This window comes from Tursiops truncatus, chromosome 6 (genome assembly GCF_011762595.2).
Source record: "Tursiops truncatus isolate mTurTru1 chromosome 6, mTurTru1.mat.Y, whole genome shotgun sequence".
In the NCBI taxonomy this organism is placed as follows: Eukaryota; Metazoa; Chordata; class Mammalia; order Artiodactyla; family Delphinidae; genus Tursiops; species Tursiops truncatus.
In genome coordinates, this window is record NC_047039.1 from 105,695,825 (window position 1) to 105,722,755 (window position 26,931).

At 39.8% G+C, this 26,931-nt stretch overlaps 1 protein-coding gene across 10 annotated transcripts in view; it reads right to left on the reverse strand.

Annotated features, from left to right (window-relative positions):
* MAPKAP1 (MAPK associated protein 1) overlaps nt 1-26,931 on the reverse strand; it is a 229,755-nt gene that overhangs the window by 93,893 nt on the left and 108,931 nt on the right. For 8 of the 10 annotated variants that reach the window (XM_033858596.2, XM_019949238.3, XM_019949241.3 and 5 more), the window contains 2 exons: nt 14,590-14,766; nt 1,434-1,502 (listed from right to left, as the gene is read on the reverse strand). In XM_033858596.2, coding sequence (XP_033714487.1) covers nt 1,434-1,502; nt 14,590-14,766 — 246 coding nt within the window. The remainder of the gene's footprint in view (nt 1-1,433; nt 1,503-14,589; nt 14,767-26,931) is intronic. The other 2 variants (XM_033858597.2, XM_033858595.2) reach the window with 1 other exon arrangement.

A 26,931-nucleotide genomic window follows, 5' to 3' on the forward strand; every position in this document is an offset into this window, starting at 1 on the left:
GTCTTAGAAGGTCAAGCAAAATATTAGCTGAAGCGTAAATAATTATGACAAAATAGTAACACTACTTATAAGCTTCTAGCCAATCACACTTGGGGTGGGGGGGGGGTCATCTAGATAAGAAAAAACTGGTAAGGAACAAGTAGCCTTAAAAAAGAAGCCCATCCCTGGGTGAGGGATAACTTCACTACGACCGTTAACTGCAATAGGAGGTATCACAAATACTACTCACTATGCTTGGGCACTGAAACAAAACAGGCCAATTCCAAGCAGCTCATGTAACAAATGGGACCCAAGTTTCCAACTATGGAACATGGGAATTGCCACAAGGAGTTTGGTTGCATTCCCATTTCCCCATAAGAATCTCAAAGCGGAACACAGCCAAAAAACACAGCAGAACTTCATACTGACAAGAAAACTGAAAGAAAAGCCAAGCCCCAAGCTAAGCCATGGAAAAGCTTCCCAATGGTAGGACAGGCTGGGAAGGGGTCTTAAACCTAGTTTGGACCCAACCAGGTGGTTGGCTTTCCAAGGGGGCTGGGGGCTGATCTCAAAACCAAGGACCCAATTTGCTTCTCTAATACAAAGACATCTCCACACCCCCTCCTCTCCATAAGGCTTGCTGTTTAATCCTTGACATTCCATTTGTTAAAAGGCAAAAGCCGATGCTGATCTAGCCAGCACGATCATCCATTTTAACTTGGTCAAGTTTTGCTCTCGAACAGCAGGCCTGAGAACTGTCAAGCTAATTTTACTGAACACTCTGTTACTGAATCATGCCTGAGCCCCGGCCGCTCTTTACCTCAGAAGCTGGACCCCATCCCAGAACAATCTTTAAAAGTTTATTTTACTGATCAAAGCAAAATAAGAAATAGCTCTTTTTTTAAAAACTATATTTAGGGAGCGAGGTAGTAAGTGATGCTCTGGCAAGAGTTCTGAAATGTAAAGTGCCTTGTGCATTTATAAACTTGCGGGTATTTGCTCTGGCACTAGGCCAGTGTGTGTTTGGAACAAATGCCAATCATTCGCGTACAGACTTGCCTTCCCCTGCTTTCTCCTCGGAAGTCAGTATGCGCTCCATCTGTGACAATATGCTGGGCGATGGATGAGTAGGACCTAAAAGGAACACCAGTTCTTGGGTACTCGCAAGCTAGTATTGGGCTAGATCTCCCAAACTTCCATCTGTCCGGGTTCCACCTGAACTATTTTAGATTTGAGTCTGCTTGTAAACTGCCTACATTCTCTCCTAATCTGCTGCTGGCTGATAGTGTTATTTCCAACCAATACATTTATCTCTTCAGCGAAGGCAGACTAAAAGCTCAAAAGGAAGCCTTGTGCTTGGACTAACTTCCATAATTAAAAGTGTCCTTTGAAAAGATTTTTGAACAGAGGAAAATCCCTAGTCTGTATTTTTCTGTCATTTTACCCAAACATACCTGGGTGACAAGGTTAAAGCGTGTGGAGGAAATCCCTGGCACTCATCATCCACAGGCATTGCTGATAAACTGTGTGGTGGAGGAATAAAGGATTACCTTCTGTATTTTTTCATTACACTTTTCTTTTGTTACAGAATACATAAATCCATCGTGGCACAATGTAATATGTATCACCATGCTACACCTGCGGACGCTTCCGAGCGGCTGCCATGTCTGTGCAGTCAGGAATGATAAGTGAACCACCCGTGAATGTTAACGATAGTGATCATTCTGAGGTAACTCGGCTCTCCATCTTCCTTCACAGCCTCTGTGCTGAAGCCAGGGTAGCAAGGTTCATGAGAGGAAAATGAAAACAACAGTGAAGGGAAGGGGCATGCTCGGCACTCGGAATGTGCCTTCGCGGGTGTGCGGGATCTCACTCTGGGGCTCCGTTTCGGTGAAAACGTGCACATTTAAAGGAGAAAGAGGTTGTGACCCACGTCCTGCGCCCTCAGCCAGACTTAATGAAAGTTTCCTCAGGTCAGCCTCGCACTCCACTCACTCCTCTCCCTCCAGACGAACGCCAACCTTGGATCTTGTCCCAAGTCTACAGCACTTAATGTTTCTAAAACACAAGAGTACAGGATCTAAGTGGTTCTCAGAATCCATGTAGGTGCAACTGTTAAGTTGTGCTCCCATTTAATAAATGGCTATGGAGACCTGCTACCACAATTTTCAGCTTGACTTCCAAAGAGTCTGGGTTTTATGCCTCATTTCTTCATATCCAGGATTTTTTATGGGCTTTCTACAATGTCTACGGAAATACATCCTGTAAGGCACTGGGTCTGAGACTGAGGAGACGATGATCTTGGGGGACCCGGGGCAGCAGGCGGGGAGGGTGCTAGCCCTGCTTCCCTTCTTCGTGGCACTGCATTTCAGTCTCTGGGTTGTGACCTGCGCCGGGGATGACCAGCCCTTGGACAGACAGGCAGATGGATGGACAGACCGGTGGGCTGCAGACCCACTCTCAGCTAGGAAACTGCTCCTCCCCCAGCTCCCCTCGTGGACAGACAGCTTCTTTTCTGCCAGTGCAGGGCATTCTAGGGGCACTGGAAGAAGCAGCTGCCCTTCCGCAGCTCCTTGGGTTGCCCGTGCTGGGTCCAGGATGAAGCGCCACCTCAGGGAGCTGACTGAATGCTGGCAGGAGTGCTTCAGTCAGTTCCAAGTTAGGTCCTGTCAAGTCTCGTAAACACTGAAAAACGTATGGGTATTTTAAAAAGAGATTACTCACTTGAGGAATTCAGCTCTGTCCCAGTGCAAAGCCACTCAGTTACCAGAGGGAAGTTTTTGTACCAGCATTAACCTAACACAATGAGCATTTCTGCACTAAGCACTGAACTAGAGGCGGCGGTGGACAAAGAGAGAAGTAGGGGCACAGGTCTTTATCTGAGAAGCTTAGATTCTATTTATAGGGGCAGAGCTGGAATCAGAACCCAAGTTGGAAGGCAACATATTGAAGAGGAAGACACATGGGTTGGGAGTTAAATACCTTTCGGTTCAAATCCTGGCTCCATGACTAACCAAAATGTTGTCTTAACATGTGGGAACCTCAGCTGTGTCCACGAAATGAGGAGGCCATGTCCCTACAGAATTGCCAGGAGGATAAAATAGACAATGAATGCCAAGCACCTGGAACTAAGGCTGGCAAACAGTAAAAGGGGTTTACAATGTTCCTTCTCTCGTGTGCCCCTGTCCCAAGTCATCACCCCAAGAGAAGAGGCCCCATTCAGCCCATTTCCCCCAAACCCCCAGGAGATACTGCTTATTTGGGGGAATGGATCTCAACCTTCATTGCTCATAATTGATAACACAGGGCCATGAAAATGTGCAATTGGCTGGGCATGGTGGCAGCACTGGGACACTATCAGTAAGCAGCCCCTGGCCCAGGCATCAAAACCCCCCTGAAGCTCAAAGCAGGGCACCCTGGGCTCCGGTTTTAAGGTTTTCCTTTTTGAGAGAGTAAACCAGAGAAGTAGGTACGTTCCACCTCGGCTTAACTCAGCTTTGGGTGGGGATGGTGGAAGTCAAAAATCATGGTGGGCTTCCCTGGTGGCACAGTGGTTGAGACAGCGCCTGCCGATGCAGGGGACACGGGTTCGTGCCCCGGTCTGGGAGGATCCCACATGCTGCAGAGCAGCTGGGCCCATGAGCCATGGCCGCTGAGCCTGCGCGTCCGGAGCCTGTGCTCCGCAGCGGGACAGGCCACAACAGTGAGAGGCCCGCGTACCGCAAAAAAAAAAAAAAAAAAAAAATCATGGTGATAATGCAGAGAAATCCAGTGAGATTTATTAAGTGTCTGCTTCTGCAGAGTACAAGATGTTATTATTCAACAATTACAACAATAATAGTAGCATCTACTACCTACTGAGCACTTAGTATGTGCCAAGTGCTGTGTTAAGCCTTTTAAATCTGCATTAACTCATTCTACCCTAAAATAGGCACTAATAAGTTATATCCATTTTGCAAAAACTGAGGCTGGAAATATTAGGGAATTTACCTGAGGTCACTCATCTATTAAAGATCCTATTTTGGATTCAGAAATCAACAATACGGTCCTTAATCCAAGTAGCACAGTCCAGTGGGAGAGAAAGACAAAGAAGCAAACAAAGAATTACAGCTCTGCATGATAAGCACCAAGATGAAGGCAAGCTCAGAGTGCTGCCAAAACATAGGGGCACTGAACCCAGCCGGTAGGGGTGAGGGGGATCAGAGAAGCTTCTTAGTGGGGAGGCCTCAAAACATAGCTGTCATTTAGCTCTGTATCATACTGAAAAAATGGTGGCAACACCAGAAGGCAGCAGAGCACAGCAAGTTCTAGAATAGAGCCTGCTTTGGAGTCCCAGCTCTGCCTTCCTTGGGTAAATGATATAATCTCTCTAACTTCTAGTTTTCTCATCTACAAAATGAGGCTAATTCTTAGACTATAAGATTGCTGTCGGGGCTAAATACTTCTAAAATAATTAACATAATACCTGTCATAAAATAAATGTTTAATAAGCAATAGATAATATAATAACTATCACCTTTTCTTCATACAAAGAAGTGATATATAATGATGAGAAAATGACTTCAGTCAACATTTACTGAGCACTTACTTTGTTCATTTAATCCTCCCAGAAAAGGTAGGTGTTATCATCAGTCCCATTCTACAATGGAGGAAATTGAGGTTTGGCAAGGTTGAGACACATACCTGGAATTACGCAGCTAAGAAGTGGAGGAACCAGAACTTGAACCCAGGTCAGCCAGACACCAAAGCCTGTGTTTTAAACCTCCCTATGGCCAAGGGAGTTTGGGGGGACTAAGGGGAAGAAGAGACTTCCAGAGAGCGTATCTTCCAGATTGGAACCACTGCCCAATCTATGGAAAAGGTCAACTCCCACTGTAACAAATTCAGTTTGATTATAAATGTCCCAGCTCTTAGACTAACCATATGACCTACAAGACTGCTTTTTAAAAGCCCTTGGAAAACGTCCTGGTTTCCTGAGCCACAATATCAGTTTGTGAAAGTGGGAAAAGGCTGCCAAGAGTAGCACTCCCTCCTCCAGTCCTGACCAGTTCGTAACTGTGATGAAGACGTACTCCTTTGGTTCCCAGCCTGTTCTGGTCCCAATTCCATGCATGTTCATTTTTGAGCATTTCAAGGTAGAAAATGAAAATATATGAGCAAGAGAAAGCCTTATAATAACTGCAGCATGCCTGCTTTAAAGGAAGTCCTTCGGGTATTTCTTTATCCATAAAGAGAGTTTACACTAGTGGGAATGCCACATTTTGTTTCCCCTTGCGCTGACAAAATTTTTTTTTTAAAGATCAAAGCGTATTGTGTGAGTATGTGATATTTGACATTGGACAAAGTACTCTTTTTCAAAAGAGACATTTTCCAAAAACATAACTCACTAGACTAATGGGCAGTGAGAAGCCAAAATGACTGCCCTCCGCCTTCTCCTTGTCTATCTTTGCCAGAGTCCTTGGGACTTGCCAAATCCGGTCATGCCTGCTTAGCTTGCTCGACTGATTGTGCCAGAAAAGAAAATAAGACACAGATGTATTTGAGCTCTTTGAGATGCCAGTAAGAGAGACAGCTAATGGCTTCATTTCGACCCTCCCCTTCCAGCTGGGCACAGGTGGGGGATAATGAGGTCCCTCTCCCTAATCAAACTCAATTATTTACTACTCTATATAACCGCAAAGACACTCACATTCAGTTCAGAATATAAAACACACCGTGGGCTACCTCCAACCACCGCCACTGGGTATTTATAACAAACTCAAGTGGCTAACAGTTTGCCTTGGCAGGAGTTTAAGTGTGTAAAGTTTTGCAAACTGTTTCTGTTCAAATATGTCCTGCTGAAATGGGGTCCCAGGCGGGGTTCCACAACTGTCAGGTCAGTGAACTGCATAACATCTGAGAATGTATTCACCACACAGTGCAGACAGGATCTGGAAATCAAAAGCTTCGTTCTATCGCACCCTTCTGAGAAGCATCACGGTTTTTTTAACAGCAAGACTGACGCTGTATTAATAAACATTACAAGTCACTAGCCTGACAGGTACATAGCAGCAGCTGACAGACTCCAACACAAGCTGAGGGGAGAACAGAGGAAAGCAAAATGAGACATAGTAACTAAACATGGCCAAAGGGGGTGGATCATGAAACAAATCACATTAACATCAGAAATGTGAGTCCCAAACTTTTAAGATATATAGCAACCAAAGCAACAATCTGGTATAATTTTTGGATACCAAAGTAAGTTGATGGCTATCTAAAATATGTGCTTTTATTGTAGGAACAAAGTTATCCTGGCACAATCTCAACAGACAGACATTCCAGTGAGCAAAACATACATATTTAGCTTGTCTGACCTTTAAATTCTTAGAAGTATGTAATTAATGCTTTCCATCTTTATTACTTACTCCAATATTTCTGTCACTTTAAATAGACACAGAGAAAAATCTTTTCTTTTCTCTAGACAGTAGCTGTTGCCAAAAAGGAAATCAAGTCACATTTACAAATACAAAATTAAACAGGCTGCATATGTTACACTTCCATACACGAGGACAATCTAGACAATGAAAATGTTTGCTAATACAACAGAATGAAAAGAAACAACACACAGTCGGTCCTCTATGACTCAAGCAACCAATAAATAACTAGGATAATTTATAGCCATGTTGTCAGGCCTGGTTACAAAGAGCACAGGCATCTTATTTTATTACTTGCCCTATTTTAGCTCTGCCCCTTACCAAACTGTATGACCTTGGGTAAATAACTACCTGTCTCTGATCCTTAGCTTATATATTATAAAGATACGTTGCTTATAAGGAATAAATGAGATAATGGCTACTAGGGGCACCAAACTGAGTGTGCAAAAACGCTCATTTCTTCCCCTCACCCCCACTACCTCCTCTCAAGACCATTAAGGCAATATCACATTAAGAGTATGTGAGTTTTCAAACTAATGATATCTTTTCATAACGGTCTGGTCACTTAGGGTGTATTGTGGAGATCTCATCAAGAATGTATACTAAAACCACTGAGACTCTTTTTTGAAAGGCCCTCATACAGGAAAGAGCAACGAATCTAGGGCATGCCTCCTAAAAAAGCAGCTAACCTTTCCCTTTATGCAGAGCCAAGAGAAGCCACGGCAGTCTCTGGGAGCTCTCTGGGCCACACTGACTGAGGCAGCCCAGCTTCTGGTACAAGATCCTCCAACGTCTACCCCGTGGTCCATCTCCCAAATAGCAAAATCCTAACTGGATTCTATTTGCTCTGCAGCTCTTGGTTAAAATGACTCCTTTCCCACATCCACCTGACATATTAAACATTTTAAGTAAAACACATATATAGGAGGGCAATTTAATTAACTGACTTCTGATCTAGGAAGAGTCTGTCCGTTTTATTGTTTTTGACTTTTCTTCCCTTAAAGCCCTTCTTCCCCACCCCAGAGTAGGATCCCAGTGTGAAACATGAATGTCAACACATGTAACGCAATGACACCACCCCAGCTGCTTTTGTCACTGCCATTTTTAAAGTCAACTCAGTTTCACAAATTCTGATTGAATTAGCCCAGGCTGGGGGATAGGAAGAGATGGACAATGCAAGTTCCTCTCCTGTCCACTGCAAGATCTCATTTTCATTTTCCCTTGTCCTACTGTCTAAAGGCCTTGGCGTGGTCATTGTTGGCAAGGAGCACTTCTTCAGATGCTGAAAACCAGCTGAGATCCAGCTCTTAACTAGTATTAGGGGCCACCCTAATACCTCTGTCCCCTACTTCTCCCCTCCCACACTGCTGACAGCCAAACAACTTCAACGCTTCGGCTCAGAGTAGCTACTAGCAGTCAGCAAGTTAGGGACTCCTGTTTATACACACATTTGCTCTATCCAAAACCAATCAAGAACAATGGATACCTCAGAAGTCCGCTTGCTGATCTGCTAAAGGAGGCCACGTCCACTAACAGGCTCCTAATTTGCACTTTGTTAGAGTAATCCATTCTCCTTCCCCTAACGACAACTCTATTTCCAGGGGTTTCCTGGGGCCCAAGGGCCTGGGAGGGCAAAACCAGCCTAGCCCCAACTCAGTAAGAATATCAAAAGGTATCCAGCCCCACACTCTTTTCCACAAAACACTTTTCCAATTAGGGATTCATTTAAGTTAACCAGCTCCTGTTTTTAAATGTAAATCATTATACAATGTAATAAGTCATTATCTCTGCATGATGGAACAAAGAGAAATTTGAAATTTTCTTTTATATGAAAAAACAGATTTTCTAATTTTTCTATTCTGTTTTCCATAAGATCTTACGGAAAAACCCTAACGAACTTTTGAGCCAACCCAATCTAATGGACATGTATTAATTGTGCAATAAAAAATAACCCAAAGAAAAGTTAAACCCCATATACAACTTAGTGTAAATTATTCAGGCTGATAAATCTCTGATAAAAATAACAAATAGCAACTACATAACACTTCCTACACACTAGGGTCTGAACTAATTTTCTCATAGCAGCATTTCCTACCTGAGGTTCATGGACCCCCTAGGGTCAAAAGATGCATTCACAGGCTCTCTTGAGTTTCAGAATTTAAAAATTTTGCTTTTAGTCCAATGAAAATCATGTACATATGATTTGCACTGAAAAGCAAAATTTTATACAGATATATAAATAGATGTATATAGTGACTTATATAAGCAATAGATAGATACATATGGATATAGACCATTCCCAGTCTTCCATGTTCCTCATTCTCCATCCAGCTGGGGGAGCCCTGAGTCACTGCTTGGAGGAGAAATACCCAGGAGAGCCACCTGACCTTCATTAGACAGATGTGAACAAGAAATAAACATATAATAAAGCCAGGGTCAACCAATCTAGCCCATGTCCATTCATTTACGTATTTTCTATGGCTACTTTCGCAATACGATGGCGGAGTTGACCCACAGAGACTGTATGGCCTGCAAGCCTAAAATATTAACTATCTTGTCCTTTATAGAAAAAGTTTGCCAACATGTGGGATAAGCTGGTGAGATTTGGGGGGTTGAGTATCCTAGCAGCTGGTTATTTAACATCAGTAATTGACTTAGAAAGGCCAAACGGCATCAGTGCAAGCTATATGCCAAAACAGTTTGTTGAATAAGGAAAAGTGACAGGAGAAGTGTACACAAGACTCTTTACGGAACAGACTTGCTGATCTCTGAAGAATTCATCCCCTGCAGTATGCAAGTCACACTGTGCACAGGACAAATGAGGCAGAGAGCCCATCTATGAACAGAACCAATTGACAACAGCAGAAAGTAAGGTGACCCATCATCCTGGTTCACCCGGGACTGAGTGGGGTGCTCTTGGACTTAGGACTTTCTATTTTAAAAGTCAGTTCCCTGGTGGGGAAGGGATTCCGGGCTTAGTGGTTAGGATTCCGGGCTTTCACTACTGTGGCCTGGGTTTAATACCTGGCTGGGGAACTAAGACCCTGCAAGCTACACAGCATGGCCAAAAAACTAAAAAAAATAAAAAAGGGAAAATCCTGGGTAGGACTGGCATAAACTGGTCATCCTAGCAGAAATGTTCTTTATTTTTCCAATTAAAAAAAATTTAAAATTTGGGGGGGGGTGCACTATAAATCAATTGGCCCATTAAAATAATGGACTAGTACCTAAAAATACATTCATTGTTTAAAAGGACAAATAATATGATAGTCTGATGTTTCATATGAAAATCAGAAGATTCAAGTTGACAAGTAAAACAATTAACATCCATTAAACCCCACATCAATGATTTAATTTCAGCAAAATATCATCTGTTGCATTAACGTTGTTAATTTTTATTTTATTAATGTTATAGTTTTATTTGCATTTAATTTGTAATTTTTTTGGATTGCATAAAGACATGGAATTTATAGTTAGAATTTTACATTTGTATGTGTTTAAGTAACATTATAATAAAACAAATTTGGGCAAACACTGAAGTTCCAGGAGAATTAATTTTCCTTTAAAAGAGGTCTGTACATTCCTTACATTTAAGAACATTCCTCACAACAAATCCATGAGGTAGTAATTACCATCCTCACTTTACAGATGAAGAAACTGAGACCACAGTCATGGAGCAAGTCACTAGTGAAGCTGAAACTTGAACCCAGGTTAGCCTAAGTTCAAAGGCTGTGCTGCCTCATTTGGAGTAGGGAAAGATGGTATATTGGAGACTCCTGGTTGAACGGTATGAGGGCCTCTGAAAAACAGAAGGCAACCTGGGGCTTCATGGTATTCAAAAGGCAGAAACAGGGCTGTAGAAGAGGTTAAGTGGGCTCAGAAAGCAAGGTGGGACAGAAAGCTTGCCCAAGGGCCTCCTTCTCCCCAAGCAGCCCGCAGACACCTGAAGATTCATTCGTTCATTCCTTCTCTAGGAAGCCCTGTGCTAGGCGCAGGGATGGGTTAGGCAGTAATGCAAATGGTTCAGGCGGTAATGTGAGCGATGGGCAGCGGCAGATGAAGCTTCGCTCACTCACTCACCTGCTGCTCACCTCCTGTTGTGCAGCCTGGTTCCTAACAGGCCGCCGACAGGTACCAGTCCGCAGCCCGGGGGTTGGGGACCCCTGTCTTAAAGGATGTCTGCCACAGAGGATGTCTGCAGATCTCCAATGTCCACCCCTGTCCGTGTTCAGCAAAAGTTATTCCAATTCAGCCTTTACTCAATCCCTCTATTTACTCCATTACCACCATAGTAATGGAGCTATGCTGGGTGCTGTGGGGCACTAATGATCCAGTTCTTGCCCTCAGAGGATTTTTATTAATAATAACAACAATTGCAGCAAACACTTATTCAGATAATGCTTATTTAGGCTAGGCACTGTTCTAAGTGCTTTGCACATATTAACGCATCCAATCCTCACAACAGCTCTATGAGAGACGTATTATTACTACCCTCATTTAACTGAGCTGTAGAAAAGTCAAGTAATTCATCTGAGATTTCACACACACTAGTAAGGGCAAGGTCAGAATCGGTACCCAAGAAGTCTGGCTCCAGGGGTCACCATGCTCTTGAACTTTGGCCTTAAGACGGTGGGATTCACTTGAATGACTAGACCAATACTTGATTCCCCTACCCACATCCCAACCATCAGCAGGGTGTTGGAAAAAAAATGGACTTTGAAGTTAGGCATGGGGTCAAGTCCAGGCCTGAGAGCAGTACTTCCCAGCCTCAGTTTTCATGTCTCTAAAATGGTCATAATAAAAACTGGGCTATTTTCAGATTAAATGAAATAACATATACATAGTTGGCCCTTAGTAAATACTAATTCACTTTCCATTGTCAAACCTAGCTCCTTCTTCCTGGTTCAGTGCAGTGTCTATGCAGCCACTTCCTGCCCATTCTGCACTGGGAGAGAGATGCAAAGAGGAAAGGGAGGGAGTGAAGAGAAGGAGCAATGGTTTCACTTCTTTTGCTGGCACTTCAGTCTCTGAAACTTTGGATATGTCCCTGGAGACTCCTAAAGGTCTGCTCTGTCCTGCATTTGCAGGAGACATTTTTCTAACTTGGAATTTAGACCAGAAAGGTGAATGGGAGGTTGTTGAACAAAAAAAACATACACAGGGCAAACGGTCAGTAATTTGTACTATTTCATCAGACAACTGAGAAAAAGAAGAAAGAGAAAATGTATTGACATTTGTTCTAAATGCTCACATATAAAGATTTTGCTTGACCTTGTGTTTTCAGAAACACTCCAGACATGTTGAATAAACTCCTGGACTTCAGAATAAAAACCGGACTGACTGTGGTGTGTGTGTTTGGGAGTGAGAGTGCAGGGATGGGAGTAATTCAGGAAAAAAAAAGTATCAGGTTTAAAGCAGTTGTTTTCCCATTCTCTCTTCCCATTCTCTGGAAGGTAGGGTTCACAGTGAGACACTGTGTAGCCTTAGATGCTTCTCCTAGGAAGGTATGCGCAAACCACCCCCAACCTCATTCTACTGAAAATCACTGATTTTAAAGCTCTTGTTTGAAAAAGGACTTTCAGATCAAAAGACTGCTATGATCATATGTTAATATTTATGTAGTAAAAATTATGTGCTAATGAGAACAATTCTTCTAGTGATTTATTAATAAACAATAGAATTTCAAGCAGAAAGTACTGACATTTCATTATATACATCTTTTTTTCTTTTTTTTTTTTTTCGCAGTACGCGGGCCTCCCACTGCTGTGGCCCCTCCTGTTGCGGAGCACAGACTCCGGATGCGCAGGCCCAGCGGCCATGGCTCACCGGCCCAGCCGCTCCACGGCATGTGGGATCCTCCCGGACCGGGCCACGAACCCGTGTCCCCTGCATCGGCAGGCGGACTCTCAACCACTGCGCCACCAGGGAAGTCCCTATATACATCTTTTAAAGTAAAAAGAAAAAACTTCTAATGACACCTTGTAATGGTAAGACCGAAAAGATGGTTTTATGAATTTTATTTGTAGCACTGTAATAGATACCTCTTCAGAAGGCTATATATGTCAATACAAAGCGAGAATCTGAAGATGTTTCTACCCTGATCGATAATCCTATTCACAGGGAATTATCCTAAGGAAGTTATTCAACAGAAATAAAAGGGATATAGATAAGGACTATCATTATAGAATTACTTGTTAAAACCAAAACAAGGAAAGAATCTCAACACCCTTGACAGGCATCCATATCACCCCAAACATTTTTCTGTTGTATTGCTCATCACAGTTGAATGATCTGTTTGACAACTCTCCCCCCACTAGACAGTAAGCTCCATGAAAACAGGGGCTGTCTCCGTCTAGATTTTTTTGAAAATTTCAAGTACTACTTTATTAAATGAGTTATTTTATATAATATGAACGTCAATATAATTACAATTGTAAAAAAATTTTTATAACAAGGATGAACTGATTTTCAGATTTCCAAATCAGAGTCAACTGTACATTTACACAGAACTGTCTTTGCGTGAAGTCCAGAAAGGAACAGCATAAACATGAGGGTTTCTGTAGCCCCTTTATTTTTGCTGATCAACAGTTTGTTAGAAAAGCAGCTGCAGGATTTTACCTAAGGTCTGAGACATTACATAATAAATGCAGATTGTAGGAATTAAGAACAGATATCAAAATACTTGTAATATAATGTTAAGTAAAAATAACACAATATGTACGCTAGAACTGAAACTGTAATATATATACATGTGGAAATGATTATACAGAAATGAAAATAATTATACTGGGATGGAGGAATCATTGGAAAACTTTTAAATTACTTTAATATTCTTTAAAGTTGTTGTTTTAGTGCCTCTGAAATGTAAAAAGAAGGAAAATATGTGATGTTATATACACCAAACATGATCTCAGGGTAGGGATGAAATGACAGTAATAAAGCTTGAGGAGCCACCCCCAGCTCACTCCCAGGCACACAGATTTCTTTCTTTGGTCAAGGGTAGAAACACCCAAAATACTCATATATCATAGGTAACATAATCCTATTTGTAGTAAAAACCTGAAACAAAGGCAATATGTTTTTAAAAGATGGGGGAAAGTCCTCTAAAGCAATCGCTCTTCTGGACAGTGAATTTGCTGGTTACTAACAGCAGGGGGTGCCAAAGGGATCGCTATTGCTCCCAGGAGATGGCCAGGAGTGGGACTGTCACGGCCTCTGTTAGAAGACCTTAAGCTGAGAAAACGCTGCAGGTTTTCCCCTAACAACCAGGACATATGTGTAAGACTCAGGTGCTCTACAGATGTGAATGGACAAAAACTACATTTTTATTTTAACTAACTTCTAACTGATATTTAGCATCTCCTTGAATTATGAATGCAGTCAACAAACCACAGTCATATGAGCAGTATTGGTGACTCTGTCATGAACAGAAACCACAGATACCATCATAGCACATTACAATTGTTGCAGATTTCTCAAATATCATTTACACTTACCACTACTTTGAAACAAGAGACGTCAGGAGTTACTGTTAGACCTGCCTCTGGATCTTGTCATTTAATGTATTAATAAAGCCAGTACATATTACTATATCACAAATTTGTTTAGTAATTTGATAACTATTTAAATATAATGGAATTCTTTCGTACTCCTGTGAATTTTACTCTCTGCATTTACAAACACTTTTCTGAGAAGGGCTTCTGTAGGCTTTACCTGACTACCAAAGGCACAGGGAAGATTAAGAACCTCTGCTCAGTCTAATGGAAGGCAACTAAGAGAAATCAAATTTGACTTGAACAAAGTTGGAGAGAAAAAGAAGTATTTTAAGTCACAAAAGAGAAGTGGCTACAATGCACATTTTCAGTTTGGATTCCTTAATGAGAAAGAGGGAAACCCCAAATTTGTCCTTCATAGGCCCCAAAGTACCCCAGTATTTCCAGAGGTCTGGTTCCTAGACATGACATTCAAGATATACCTAATACAATTTGCTACTGCAAAGCAGTCTGCATTTAATCCAGGTGCAGAGGCACAGAATACAATGCAAATGTTGTCCCCAACATCTCTCTGAAAGTAATCACTACATGTTGACTCTCCAGATACCAAATATCATTCATTTGATGAACAAAGCCAAAATCAAATCCAAAGTACTAGAAGGTAGAGGTGAGATACTGAGATAAATAACAGAGTCAATACTTACATTCGAACAAAGAGCGACTCTTTGGATGTCAGACCAGGAGATGAATACTTTTCAACCAAGGCCAAAGTACTGAAGCCAAACTTATGAATGGGCTCGTTGGAATCCAGTGGGGGGAAATCTGTGTCAACCTCCCCATCATCCTCGGCAATATGCAGGCAGTAGGCACTGACATTATCACTGTAAGAAAAACCAAAAAGGTAAGTGAACACCAAGGTGAGGGAGGGATGCAGAGACCAGAAGCTATGGTGTACAGCAAACTGGGACACTACTGTTTTTTACCCCAAAGCCTGGTGATACAGTTAGATCTCCCAAACCCTACTTCATTTGATAAAGAGAAAACACATGGCACCGCAAAGGGGGAGAAAAACAATGTGAAAGGAGAACATTTATACTGCTCTATTCTTTCAACAAATATTTACTGAGCACCTGTTAATAGATAAGACCCAGAACGTAACTCCTTTGATCAAAGATGAGATTGAGTATCAGCCCTCAAAGGAAGCTTAGAGTATAGCAGGGGGAAAAGCTTAGAGTATAGCAGGGGGAAAAAGTAAGCACTACATTAGCTATAATATTTATAAATGTAAATAATATAATAATAATAAAATAAATATCATAAAAGAGAGACAAAACTATAAAGGAGGAAAAAATTATTTGGAGGGAATCAGAGGTCTTTGATTTATGTTCAGGATTAAGAAAATATCTATGCTCTAGATCAGAAGAACTCAAGGTAACCAAGACAATCTTTACAGTTCTCCTTTCTCTGAAGAATATCAGGTTCACTTGGCAGGATCTGATTCCAAACACCAAGGACACTTAACAGAGTAAAAGCAAATGATGCAATTCATCCTGACGCAGATACCTAGCCTTCTCAAGTACTTCTGGACTTGTCTCACTTCCCCAGAACGTCCAGTCAGTACTCCCAGATTCCAGCTTTGCCCAATTTAGAATTAACACTCCTTCTCCTTTGGGGGAAATAAAAAGTCAATTTGCTGAAAAAGGGTGGGAAACTAAACTAACATAAAGAAAATTTAAAACTGAAATCAACTTAAACACTTTAAAATACCCTGCACCAAAGTTGAATTGTGAAAATGCAAATCTGCTAGCATTCAGAAGCATGAACCTAATAGTTCACAAGGAGGTAGGATTCTAAATTCTGTGGCTTAAATCTGGAGTTTTAATTATATGATTGATGCTTAAATTAATTAATTGCAAAGTGTATGCTAATTGTTTAATTGGTTGCTTGATCTATATAGATCATTTTTTGAATTAAATGAGTTGATTTACAAAGTTTATTGATTGGATGTGACAATGAATTATTTCACTGACTACCTGATTTGCAATTTTCCCAATTAATTCACAAATCTTTAGCTGCAACTCTGCTTATTGAGAGAGAGCCTACTTCAGGTGATCTATACTCAGTCTGTCATGACTAAGAGATATTTATTATATAAAATAGGTAATAAGGACAGATTTAAATTAATGGGACCTGTAAATTTACTAAATGGATGGATAACAAGAAAGTAATCTGTCTATGTTTGTCACTATAAATTTCATGTATTTGCAATGCTGTTAAGAAACTTAAAATTCATCTCTGAATGGTATGGGAAACTTACCAATCTTTGCAAAAGGTTACCAACTTCAACACAAAACACTTGTAGAAGGAGAAGAAAGCCCTTTAGATGAGGAAAATATCATGGTGTAGTAGCTAAGGGCTTTGTGTCCAAAGGGACTTGAGTTCAACCTAAGCCCCATTGCTCATGGACTACATGATTTCAGAGAATACGCTTCGTTCCCTTCAGATTCCAATTCTACAGAAAGGGTACAGTCACCTAGAGGGGGTTTTGAAGTTTTGATGAGATAATATATGTAGTGCCTAGCATATAACAGAGGTAAAAAAATAAATGGTAGTAACTATAATAAAGTCAGATGGAAAATAACATGTATAGTTAGGTCAACCCTTAAAGACAAATTGTGGATGCATATTAGAGCAACAAAGCAACAATGAAAGTGAGCAACATGTTCTATGTGCAAACATCTGTAACTGGAGTGAACATGTCCACCGTGCTCCAGCCTCGGGGCCACTGAGCCTCCGGGATTTTATGAGCAGGGCAGACACTGATGAAGCAAGCAATGGACAGCACAGATTATTTACTGCCGTGTAAATCATCCTGAGGAATGTCTGTGAATCCCTAGCACCACAGAGGTTTCAAGGGCAAATAATAAGTCTATTGATCAAAGCAGAAAGCCAAACAGTGGCATCAGAAGAATCCTGCTTTGATTGTCACAGGATGCCCCCAAATCTCCTCCAAACAAACTCAGCAAATGTCACAGCCTAAGCTCTGAAAGCCAAAAGACTCAATGTGCCAAGTGCTATTATTCCCCCCAGTTCTTAAATATAAAGTGTGATATCATTTATTCATTCAAAAAACATTTGTAAAGTGCCTACACTGTGCTATAGCCTGTCCTGAGCACTGGGAACACAGCAAGGAAAAGAGTGCATAATCCACTCTATGTTTCTGGGTCCTCAGTAAAGTTTAGCAGTAAACAGTGCTCCACCCTCTATCAACCCTTAATTGAACATCTAAGGGGGAAAAAAATGACTAAACTTCCATATTCTATACATGGATATTGGTTCCTTTGTGCCTTTACAGGGGAATCATTAATAAAAGAAGCTACTGTGATATTCTGACTTCTAAAACTGCTTCAGGACTTCAAATTAGTACTAGTAAAACAGCCATTAGTATCATTAGCTACATTTATTGAGTACCACGTGCCAGACACTGGGCACAGTGGTTTAGACACATAAGCTCACTGCATCTTCCCATCAGCTCTGTGAGTCCTTTATTATTATTTCTATTTTACAAATTACAAAACTAAGGCTCAATGAAGTTCATCTTACATGCAAGATTAAACAGCATGTAAATTACAGAGCTGAGATTCAAACCCAGGCAGTCAAGAGCCCTCACTCCTGACTACCATCTACTCCTCTGCCTAAGCCATAGTGTATCAAGATTTCCCAAGGCCCTTGGGAACCTACAATCGTATGGAAATGCTACATATGCTAAAAAGGAGAAGGAAACCACGATATATTATTTATAAAAAATCAGAAGCTTAGAGAGATTTATTTCAATCTCCTCACTTTTACAAACGGGGAATAGATACCTAGAAAAGAGGAATAAGGTGCCCATGATCACCTAGTTAAATGGTGGCAAAGCTGGTTTTCAGAGAACTCAGGTTTCCTTACTTCTCTTCCATTACTCTTTGATCAAATCAGAAATTGGTGGCATTTTGAAATGGGGAGAGAAAAAAGGGGCAGCTGTGGTCCCTGACTCAGGACTTTGCCAAATATAGACACCTAGAGCTTCCAAAACAACAAAAACGGGGTGCCTCTTCATGACAGTTTGTTGGAAGGAAGACGGGCTTTGCAGTGAGATCTGGTTTTAATGCCAACACAACCACGAACCAGCTATGCAACCAAATCTGTCTGAGCTCCATTTTCTTACTCATGAAAGGTTTTCCTTGATTTCTTTAGGAGAATCATTTGGATCTCTAGGAGAATCCAAGTGATTCTCCTCTGTGTTCTTACAGAACTTGGCTGATATTTCTGCATATAACTTACCACACTGCTCTTTTTCTTATTTATGCATCTATGTTCTCCTAAAGAGCAAGGATTCTTCTACTATCTCTGCATCCTCACTGAAGAGTAAAATGGCTGGCATTTAGAACAAATATTTGTTGAATGAATGAATATATGAATGTGTAGACTGAATCACTCTACCCATGAAAAAAACATAGAGGGTATTAATGATGTGTGTGTTAACGAGAAGAGGAGAAGTAATAAGCTTTTCTTTTTCTTTTTCTGGCTTGTCACATTGATACCTGTTAGCCAAATGGGGCTTTCAAGGCAGTGCACATGTATCAGAGATAGCAATTCAAGACAAGGGAAGAAGGCCCAGGAAAAAGTGAAAATGAAAGAGGCATTCTTACAGTTCACCAATATATGAGTACTGGCATCTCAGTTTTTTATGGAGAAAACAATAAGAAATTATTACAACTATATAAAAATGTTCAATTACATACATATAAAAAGACTAGAAGAAAAGGGACCAAAAAGTTCATAAAGATTATATTTACATTAAAGCAATGAGCACTTTTTTCTTTCTAAATTTCTATACTTTCCAGATGTCCCATAATATGTATGTATAACTTTCATTTTCCTTTCTTTATAAAATATTTAATTAAATTTTTGATAAGTGTAATATTAATACATTCTTACTGTAGACAATTTAGAAATATGGAACAGTACAAAGAAGTCTGGGAAATCTCTCACCCCACTACACAGAGAAAATCACTTGTCCTAGAGACTCTGAGCATGGCCTCTCTGATTGGGAAGTGTGCTCATTTTCTCTACTAGGTTCTGGAATTATGGAAGAAATAACCATAACTACTGCATAAGGGTCTTATAAGGATTAAATGACATAATTAACTGCACAGTGCCTGGCATGAAGAAGGTTTCTCATTTTGCCAAAATTTCTTCTACCACTTTTAAGCTTCTGATTACACAGAAGCAGAATTAACTATCTAACAGAAGCATGGTGGATAGCAATGAGACAGAGAAACCTAAAAGTCCTGTTTGTGAGTCACTACCAGAGAGAGAAGAATGATCAAAACGGTAACAAACAAGTACAGGACAACTGGATCCACAAGAAGAGGCTTAATTTTAGAGTTGGGTTGGCATGGAAGGAGCAGGCCCTTTTAGGTACCATGGAGCTTGTAAGAGGACTGGAAGTTTAAGAAATGAGTGGATGCAAAATGGAGCCTGCTGCCAAAGAGAGATCCTTTTGGGGGAGATATATAGATCTCCAAAGCTTTAATGAGTACAATTAACTGAATTTCCCTTATTCATATATCATCAAATAAAGCTAAATTTCTTCATTAGAAAAATTTATTGCATTGAATTGTTGACCAATATTCATTTTATGTTCAAAGGCCAGTATGGCTTTTATGAAGAGACAGAAGCCTATAGCCCATAAATAGATGGTATTTAATTCATATATGAAAATTCAGGAGCATTTCAGGAAGCATCCCAGATTTCTACCAAATGTGATCTGACATGTTCATTCTTATCTTCAGAAAATACAAAACACACTAAAGTATGAACACAAGACAGATTAATGCTTATTGTTTTTTAAATGAAAAATAAAAGAATGCATGATTCTGAAATGTCCAGAATGCTCATTACATGATCTCTGCTGCTTATTTTGGTGACAAGCAATATTAAGAGTGTGTCAGGCATTAGCAAGAGAAAGATCCTGATGGTTGCAGCTCAGAAGTTCATCTCTTTGAAGTCAGAGAAAAGATTTTTAAGACTCCCAAGATTTCCTTTTCTCTAAAACACACCCCCCCATAAATGGAAAGTAGAACTGATAAATAACATCATAACGTTTGTCAAGCCACAGCAACCTCACACAGGAATAGTTAAATCTAAATTTCCTGGTAAAGTTTTAGGGAGAAAATGTCCACTAATTTTTAGGTAGAAGCAAGACCTTTATATTGTTCTGTCTGAGCTCCTTTTTGGACAGTTTCTATTGCTATGTCTTTAAGTTCCCTGACCACAGCATGCTTCCTCCTGCCACAGCATCACTGCCACACAGTTCCATCTGCCAGGAGCCTTCCCTTGCCAAATGCCCCTGGCATCACTTTCTGAGGGAATTCCTCCCTGGTTCCCAGGTGAGGCTCTCACAAATGGCATTCCTTCCCTGCAGAGCACTTAACTCAGCTTCTAAGCAAACATTATTTGGCTTAATTATTTGCCCATTTCCCTCACTAGGTTGTAGAATTCATGAAAGAGAAACTATGTCTTGTTCCCCTCACCACTGTACACCCAGCAAAATGCCTGGTACGTAGCAAACACTCAATAAATATTTACTGAATGCATGAATGAATACAAATGATAAGTGAAATGAGCCAGTTACAAAGTGCTATTACACTTGATAATTTCTTCTTCCCCACCAAACTGTAAATTTTTTGAGAGCAGCAATTGCATTTCTCTTGTTCTCCATTTTATCCTCGATACCCAGGGCCTGGAACTCCATAAATATTTGCTGAATGAAGAAATGATGAGGGACTTAAGTCTTTGAGATTAAGCAGGATATCAAAAGAAGAGTGAGAAACGCATTTCTAAGGAAACAGCAAAAGCAGACATGGCGCGTGTCAAGAAGCTGCCAGTTAAAGAATGCGATGCGTTAGAATGTACGGGAGCATAGCTGGGGGTCAGATGGGAAGGGCGCCTTAGGCTGTATTATTTAGGTAAACGGTTCTCAATGAAGACTCTAAGGAGTATAAATGAGAAGCAACAACCTAGAAATGGAAGGAGAGTAGACAGTGGCAGGCATGCAGACAGCAAAAAAAAAAAAAAAAGGGGGGTGGGGTGGGGGTGGTGGTGTGGGGAGTATAAAGAATTCAAATTGCTAAGTTGTCAGAAAACGTATAATGTAAAGTCAAAAGTTCCCAGATACTTTCATAAGCCCACAAGGGCATCACTGTATCATAGCATGGTACCATTAATTGACTCATCAAGAAAGGGCTAAATTATGCTACTATTGCTGAACTAATACAAGTATTCATTGCTGTAGTAGTTGCTGGAGTTACAGTATTTAGCAGCAACAGAAACAAACATTTACTGAGCACGTGCCATGTATCTTCTCATTTTATTTTCATAACCACCCTGATAGGAAGTTTCTATCCTCATTTTACACATGAGAAAAATGGAATACATGGGCTGAAGTAATTCATCCAAGATCACCCTAATGGTTAGTGCCAGAATGCAAACCCAGACTATGACTTTGAATCCCACACTCTTAACCACTGTGTTACATACTGATTAAGAAGGCAGAGGAAAATGTTAACACATGTTGGTGAGCTTCTATGAAATATTACAAAAATAAAGAAACCTCGATACTGAATGAGATAAACCTCAACTATCTAGGCGGTCCACCAAGTTTCCCAAGGGCTCTATGAGAATGAAGTGAATCCACAGTGAAATCCACTGCATGGCTGTATCATGTGTTGGCATACTCTACAGCTGCACTTTCCAAACATGTGGCTACTGAGTCCTAGTCTGAATTGAGATGTGCTGTAAATAGCAAATAAACACTGGATTTTAATACGTGACCAAAAAAAAAAGAACATTAAAAATCTCAATAATAATTTTTATATCAATTACATGTTGAAGTGATAATATTTAGGATATAATGGGTTAAATATATTATGAAAATTAATTTCACTTGCTTTTTGGAAATGTTTAAATATGTGATTACTAGAAAATTTAAAATTGTAAATGTGGCTTACATTTGTAGCTTGTATTATACATTTTTTCCGGCTTTATTAAAATATAATTCACATATAGCATTGTACAGGTTTAAGGTGTTGATACGATACACTTACGTATTACCAAATGATTACTACCAAGTAGTATTAGCCAATACCTCCATCATGGTGAGAACATTTGGCAACCTAAGCAACTTTTCAAATGTGCTGTACTCTGTTCCCAAGAACTTATAACTGAAAGTTTATAACCTCTGACCAACATCTCCCCATTTCCCCCACACCCTAGGCCCTGGTAACCACCATTCTAATCTCTGTTTCTATGTGTCCGCTTTTTTAGATTCCACATATAAGTGATATCATACAGTATTTGTCTTTCCCTGTCTAACTTATCTTACTTAGCATCATGTCCTCAAGGTCCATCTATGTTGTTGAAAATAGCAGGATTTCCTTCTTTCTCATGGCTGAGTAATATTCCATTGTGTGTATATATACACCATTATCATCTTTATCCATTCATCCATATATGAACAGTTAGGTTGTTTCCATATCTTGGCTATCGTGAATAATGCTGCAATGAACGTGGGAGTGCAGGTATCTCTTTGTGATCCTGTTTGCATTTCCTATGGATACATACCCAGAAGTGGGATTGCTGGATCATATGGCAGTTCTATTTTTAATTTATTGAGGAACCTCCATACTGCTTTCCATAGTGCCTGTATCAATTTCCATTCCTACCAACAGTGCACAAGGGTTCCCTTTTCTCCACGTCCTCACCAACACTTGTTATATCTTGTCTTTTTGATGACAGTCATGCTAACAGGTGTGAAATGATTGCATTGCATTTCATTTGGACAGCACTGCTCTATAGCCATAAACTTCCACTCACTGAGCACTGTGATAATCTCCAAAGTATACTACACCAGCTTTGTATGACACAGCAAAATTCTTCAGGTTTTTAGTATCAGTACTTCACCTGTCAGTAGCCTAATGAAGAGCAATAGTAAATAAGAGACCAGTGAAATACGTTGAATGTCTAAGGGACACCTGAAAAGAAGAAGGCAAGGGATGGCTATTCTAGTGTACAATGGAGTCACAACACACGACTGAAATCTCTGCATAAAAATTAGGACTAGTCAGGGCTTCCCTGGTGGCATAGTGGTTAAGAATCCGCCTGCCAAGGCACAGGACAAGGGTTCGAGCCCTAGTCCAGGAAGATCCCACACGCGGCAGAGCAACGAAGGCCGTGCTCCACAACTACTAAGCCCTCGTGCCACAACTACTGAAGCCTGCGCACCTAGAGTCCGCGCTCCGCAACAAGAGAAGCCACCTCAATGAGAAGCCCGCACACCACAATGAAGAGTAGCCCCCGCTCACTGCAACTAGAGAAAGCCCGTGTGCAGCAACAAAGACCCAATGCAGCCAAAAAAAATAATAATAAAATAAATAAAAATTTATTTAAAAAAAATTAAGACTAGTCAAAATTATTCTTAAAAATCCCTTAAATTATCTATGAAGTAAAATAAATGTGGTTTTCTGTCAAGAACAAGTGCATACCTCCCATCTCAAGTTCTTGACAGGGTAAAACCTCACTGAATTTTATTTTTTTCTCTTTTACAAATGGGTGATCCTAAAAAGATAGTGTTTCACTCTTGAATCTGGTGGAGAAATATAAATTAAGGAATGTTTTAAAAGATCTTACAGGTCAGAAATACATGCACACAAATATAGTCAACTGATCTTTGACAAAGGAGCAAAGACAACTCAATGGAGAAAGGATGGTTTTTTCAACTGGATATTAAGAAGAAGAAAAAAAGAAAAAAAGAAGAAAGAAATCTAGACACAAACCTTACACACTTCACAAAAATCAACTCTAAATGGATCAGAAACCTAAATGTAAAGCACAAAACTATGACACTTCTAGAAAATAACATAGGAGAAAAAGTAGGTAACCTTAGGTTTGGTGATGACTTTTTAGCTATAACACCAAAAGCACAATCTATGTAAAAAAATTGGTAAGCTGGAGTTCATTAACATTAAAAACTTCAGCTCTGCCAAAAATGCTGTTAAGAGAATAAAAACATGAGCAGACACCAAAAACAACGGAAACTACGAACGTGTGCAGCCTGCGAAAAACAGACCCCAAACACAGTAAGTTAAGCAAAATAAGAAGATAGAGAAACACACAGCAGGTGAAGGAGCAAGGTAAAAACCCACCAGACCAAACAAAAGGAAATAGGCAGTCTACCTGAAAAAGAATTCAGAGTAATGATAGTAAAGATGATCCAAAATCTTGGAAACAAAATGGACAAAATACAAGAAACGTTTAACAAGGACCTAGAAGAACTAAAAAGTGAACAAACCATGATGACCAACACAATAAATGAAATTAAAAATTTTCTAGAAGGAATCCATAGCAGAATAACTGAGGCTGAAGAACGGATAAGTGACCTGGAAGATAAAATAGTGGAAATAACTACTGCAGAGCAGAATAAAGAAAAAAGAATGAAAAGATTTGAGGACAGTCTTAGAGACCTCTGGGACAACGTTAAACACACCAACATTCGAATTATAGGGGTCCCAGAGAAGAAGAGAAAAAGAAAGGTTCTGAGAAAATATTTGAAGAGATTATAGTTGAAAACTTCCCTAACATGGGAAAGGAAACAGTCACCCAACTCCAGGAAGGACAGAGAGTCCCATACAGGGTAAACCCTAGGAAAAACATACCAAGACACATATTAATCAAACTACTGAAAATTAAATACAAAGAAAAAATAACAAAAACAGCAAGGGAAAAACAACAAATAACACACAAGGGAATGCCCATAAGGTTAACAGCTGATCTTTCAGCAGAAACTCTGCAAGCCAGAAGGGAGTGGAAGGACACATTTAAAGTGATGAAAGGGAAAAACCTACAACAAAGATTACCCTACCCAGCAAGGATCTCATTCAGATTCAACAAGGAAATTAAAATGTTTACAGACAAGCAAAAGCTAAGAGAATTCAGCACCACCAAACCAGCTTTACAACAAATGCTAAAGGAACTTCTCTAGGCAGTAAACACAAGAGAAGGAAAAGACCTACAATAACAAACCCAAAACAATTAAGAAAATGGTAATAGGAACATACATATCAATAACTACCTTAAATGTAAATGGATTAAATGCTCCAACCAAAAGACACAGACTGGCTGAATGGGTACAAAAACAAGCCCCATATATATGCTGTCTACAAGAGAGCCACTTCAGACCTAGGGACATATACAAGCTGAAAGTGAGGGGATGGAAAAAGATATGCCATGTAAATGGAAATCAAAAAGAAAGCTGGAGTAGCAATTCTCATGTCAGACAAAATAGATTTTAAAATAAAGACTATTACAAGAGACAAAGAAGGACACTACATAATGATCAAGGGATCAATCCAAGAAGAAGATATAACAACTGTAAATATTTATGCACCCAACATAGGAGCACCTCAATACATAAGGCAAATGCTAACAGCCATAAAAGGGGAAACTGACAGTAACACAATCATAGAAGGGGACTTTAACACCCCACTTTCACCAATAGACAGATCATCCAAAATGAAAATAAATAAGGAAACACAAGCTTTAAATGATACATTAAACAAGATGGACTTAATTGATATTTATAGGACATCCCATCCAAAAACAACAGAATACACTTTCTTCTCAAGTGCTCATGGAATGTTCTCCAAGATAGATCAAACCTTGGGTCACAAACCAAGCCTTGGTAAATGTAAGAAAACTGAAATCATATCAAGTATCTTTTCTGACCACAATGCTGTGAGACTAGATACCAATTACAGGAAAAAATCTGTAAAAAATACAAACACATGGAGGCTAAACAATACACTACTTAATAACCAAGAGATCACTGAAGAAATCAAAGAGGAAATCAAAAAATACCTAGAAACAAATGACAATGAAAACATGATGACCCAAAACCTATGGGATGCAGCAAAAGCAGTTCTAAGAGGGAAGTTTATAGCAATACAATCCTACCTAAAGAAATAAGAAACATCTCAAATAAACAACCTAACCTTACACCTAAAGCAATTAGAGAAAGAACAAAAAAAAACCCCAAAGTTAGCAGAAGGAAAGAAATCATAAAGATCAGATCAGAAATAAATGAAAAAGAAATGAAGGAAACAATAGCAAAGATCAATAAAACTAAAAGCTGGTTCTTTGAGAAGATAAACAAAATTGATAAACTGCTTGCTTGACTCATCAAGAAAAAAAGGGAGAACACTCAAATCAATAGAATTAGAAATGAAAAAGAAGTAATAACTGACACTGCAGAAATACAAAGGATCATGAGAGATTTACTACAAGCAACTCTATGCCAATAAAATGGACAAATTCTTAGAAAAGCACAACCGTCTGAGACTAAACCAGGAAGAAATAGAAAATATAAGCAGACCAATCACAAGCACTGAAAATTGATACTGTGATTAAAAATCTTCCAACAAACAAAAGCCCAGGACCAGATGGATTCACAGGCGAATTCTATCAAACATTTAGAGAAGAGCTAACACCTATCCTTCTCAAACTCTTTCAGTATATAGCAGAGGGAAGAACACTCCCAAACTCATTCTATGAGACCACCATCACCCTGATACCAAAACGAGACAGAGATGTCACAAAGAAAGAAAACTACAGGCCAATATCACTGATAAACATAGATGCAAAACTCCTCAACAAAATACTAGCAAACAGAATCCAACATCACATTAAAAGATCATACACCATGAACAAGTGGGGTTTATCCCAGGAATGCAAGGATTCTTCAATATACGTAAATCAATCAATGTGATACACCATACTAACAAACTGAAGTAGGAAAGCCATATGATCATCTCAATAGATGCAGAAAAAGCTTTCGACAAAATTCAACACCCATTTATGATAAAAACCCTGCAGAAAGTAGGCACAGAGGGAACTTACCTCAACATAATAAAGGCCATATATGACAGACCCACAGCCAACATCGTTCT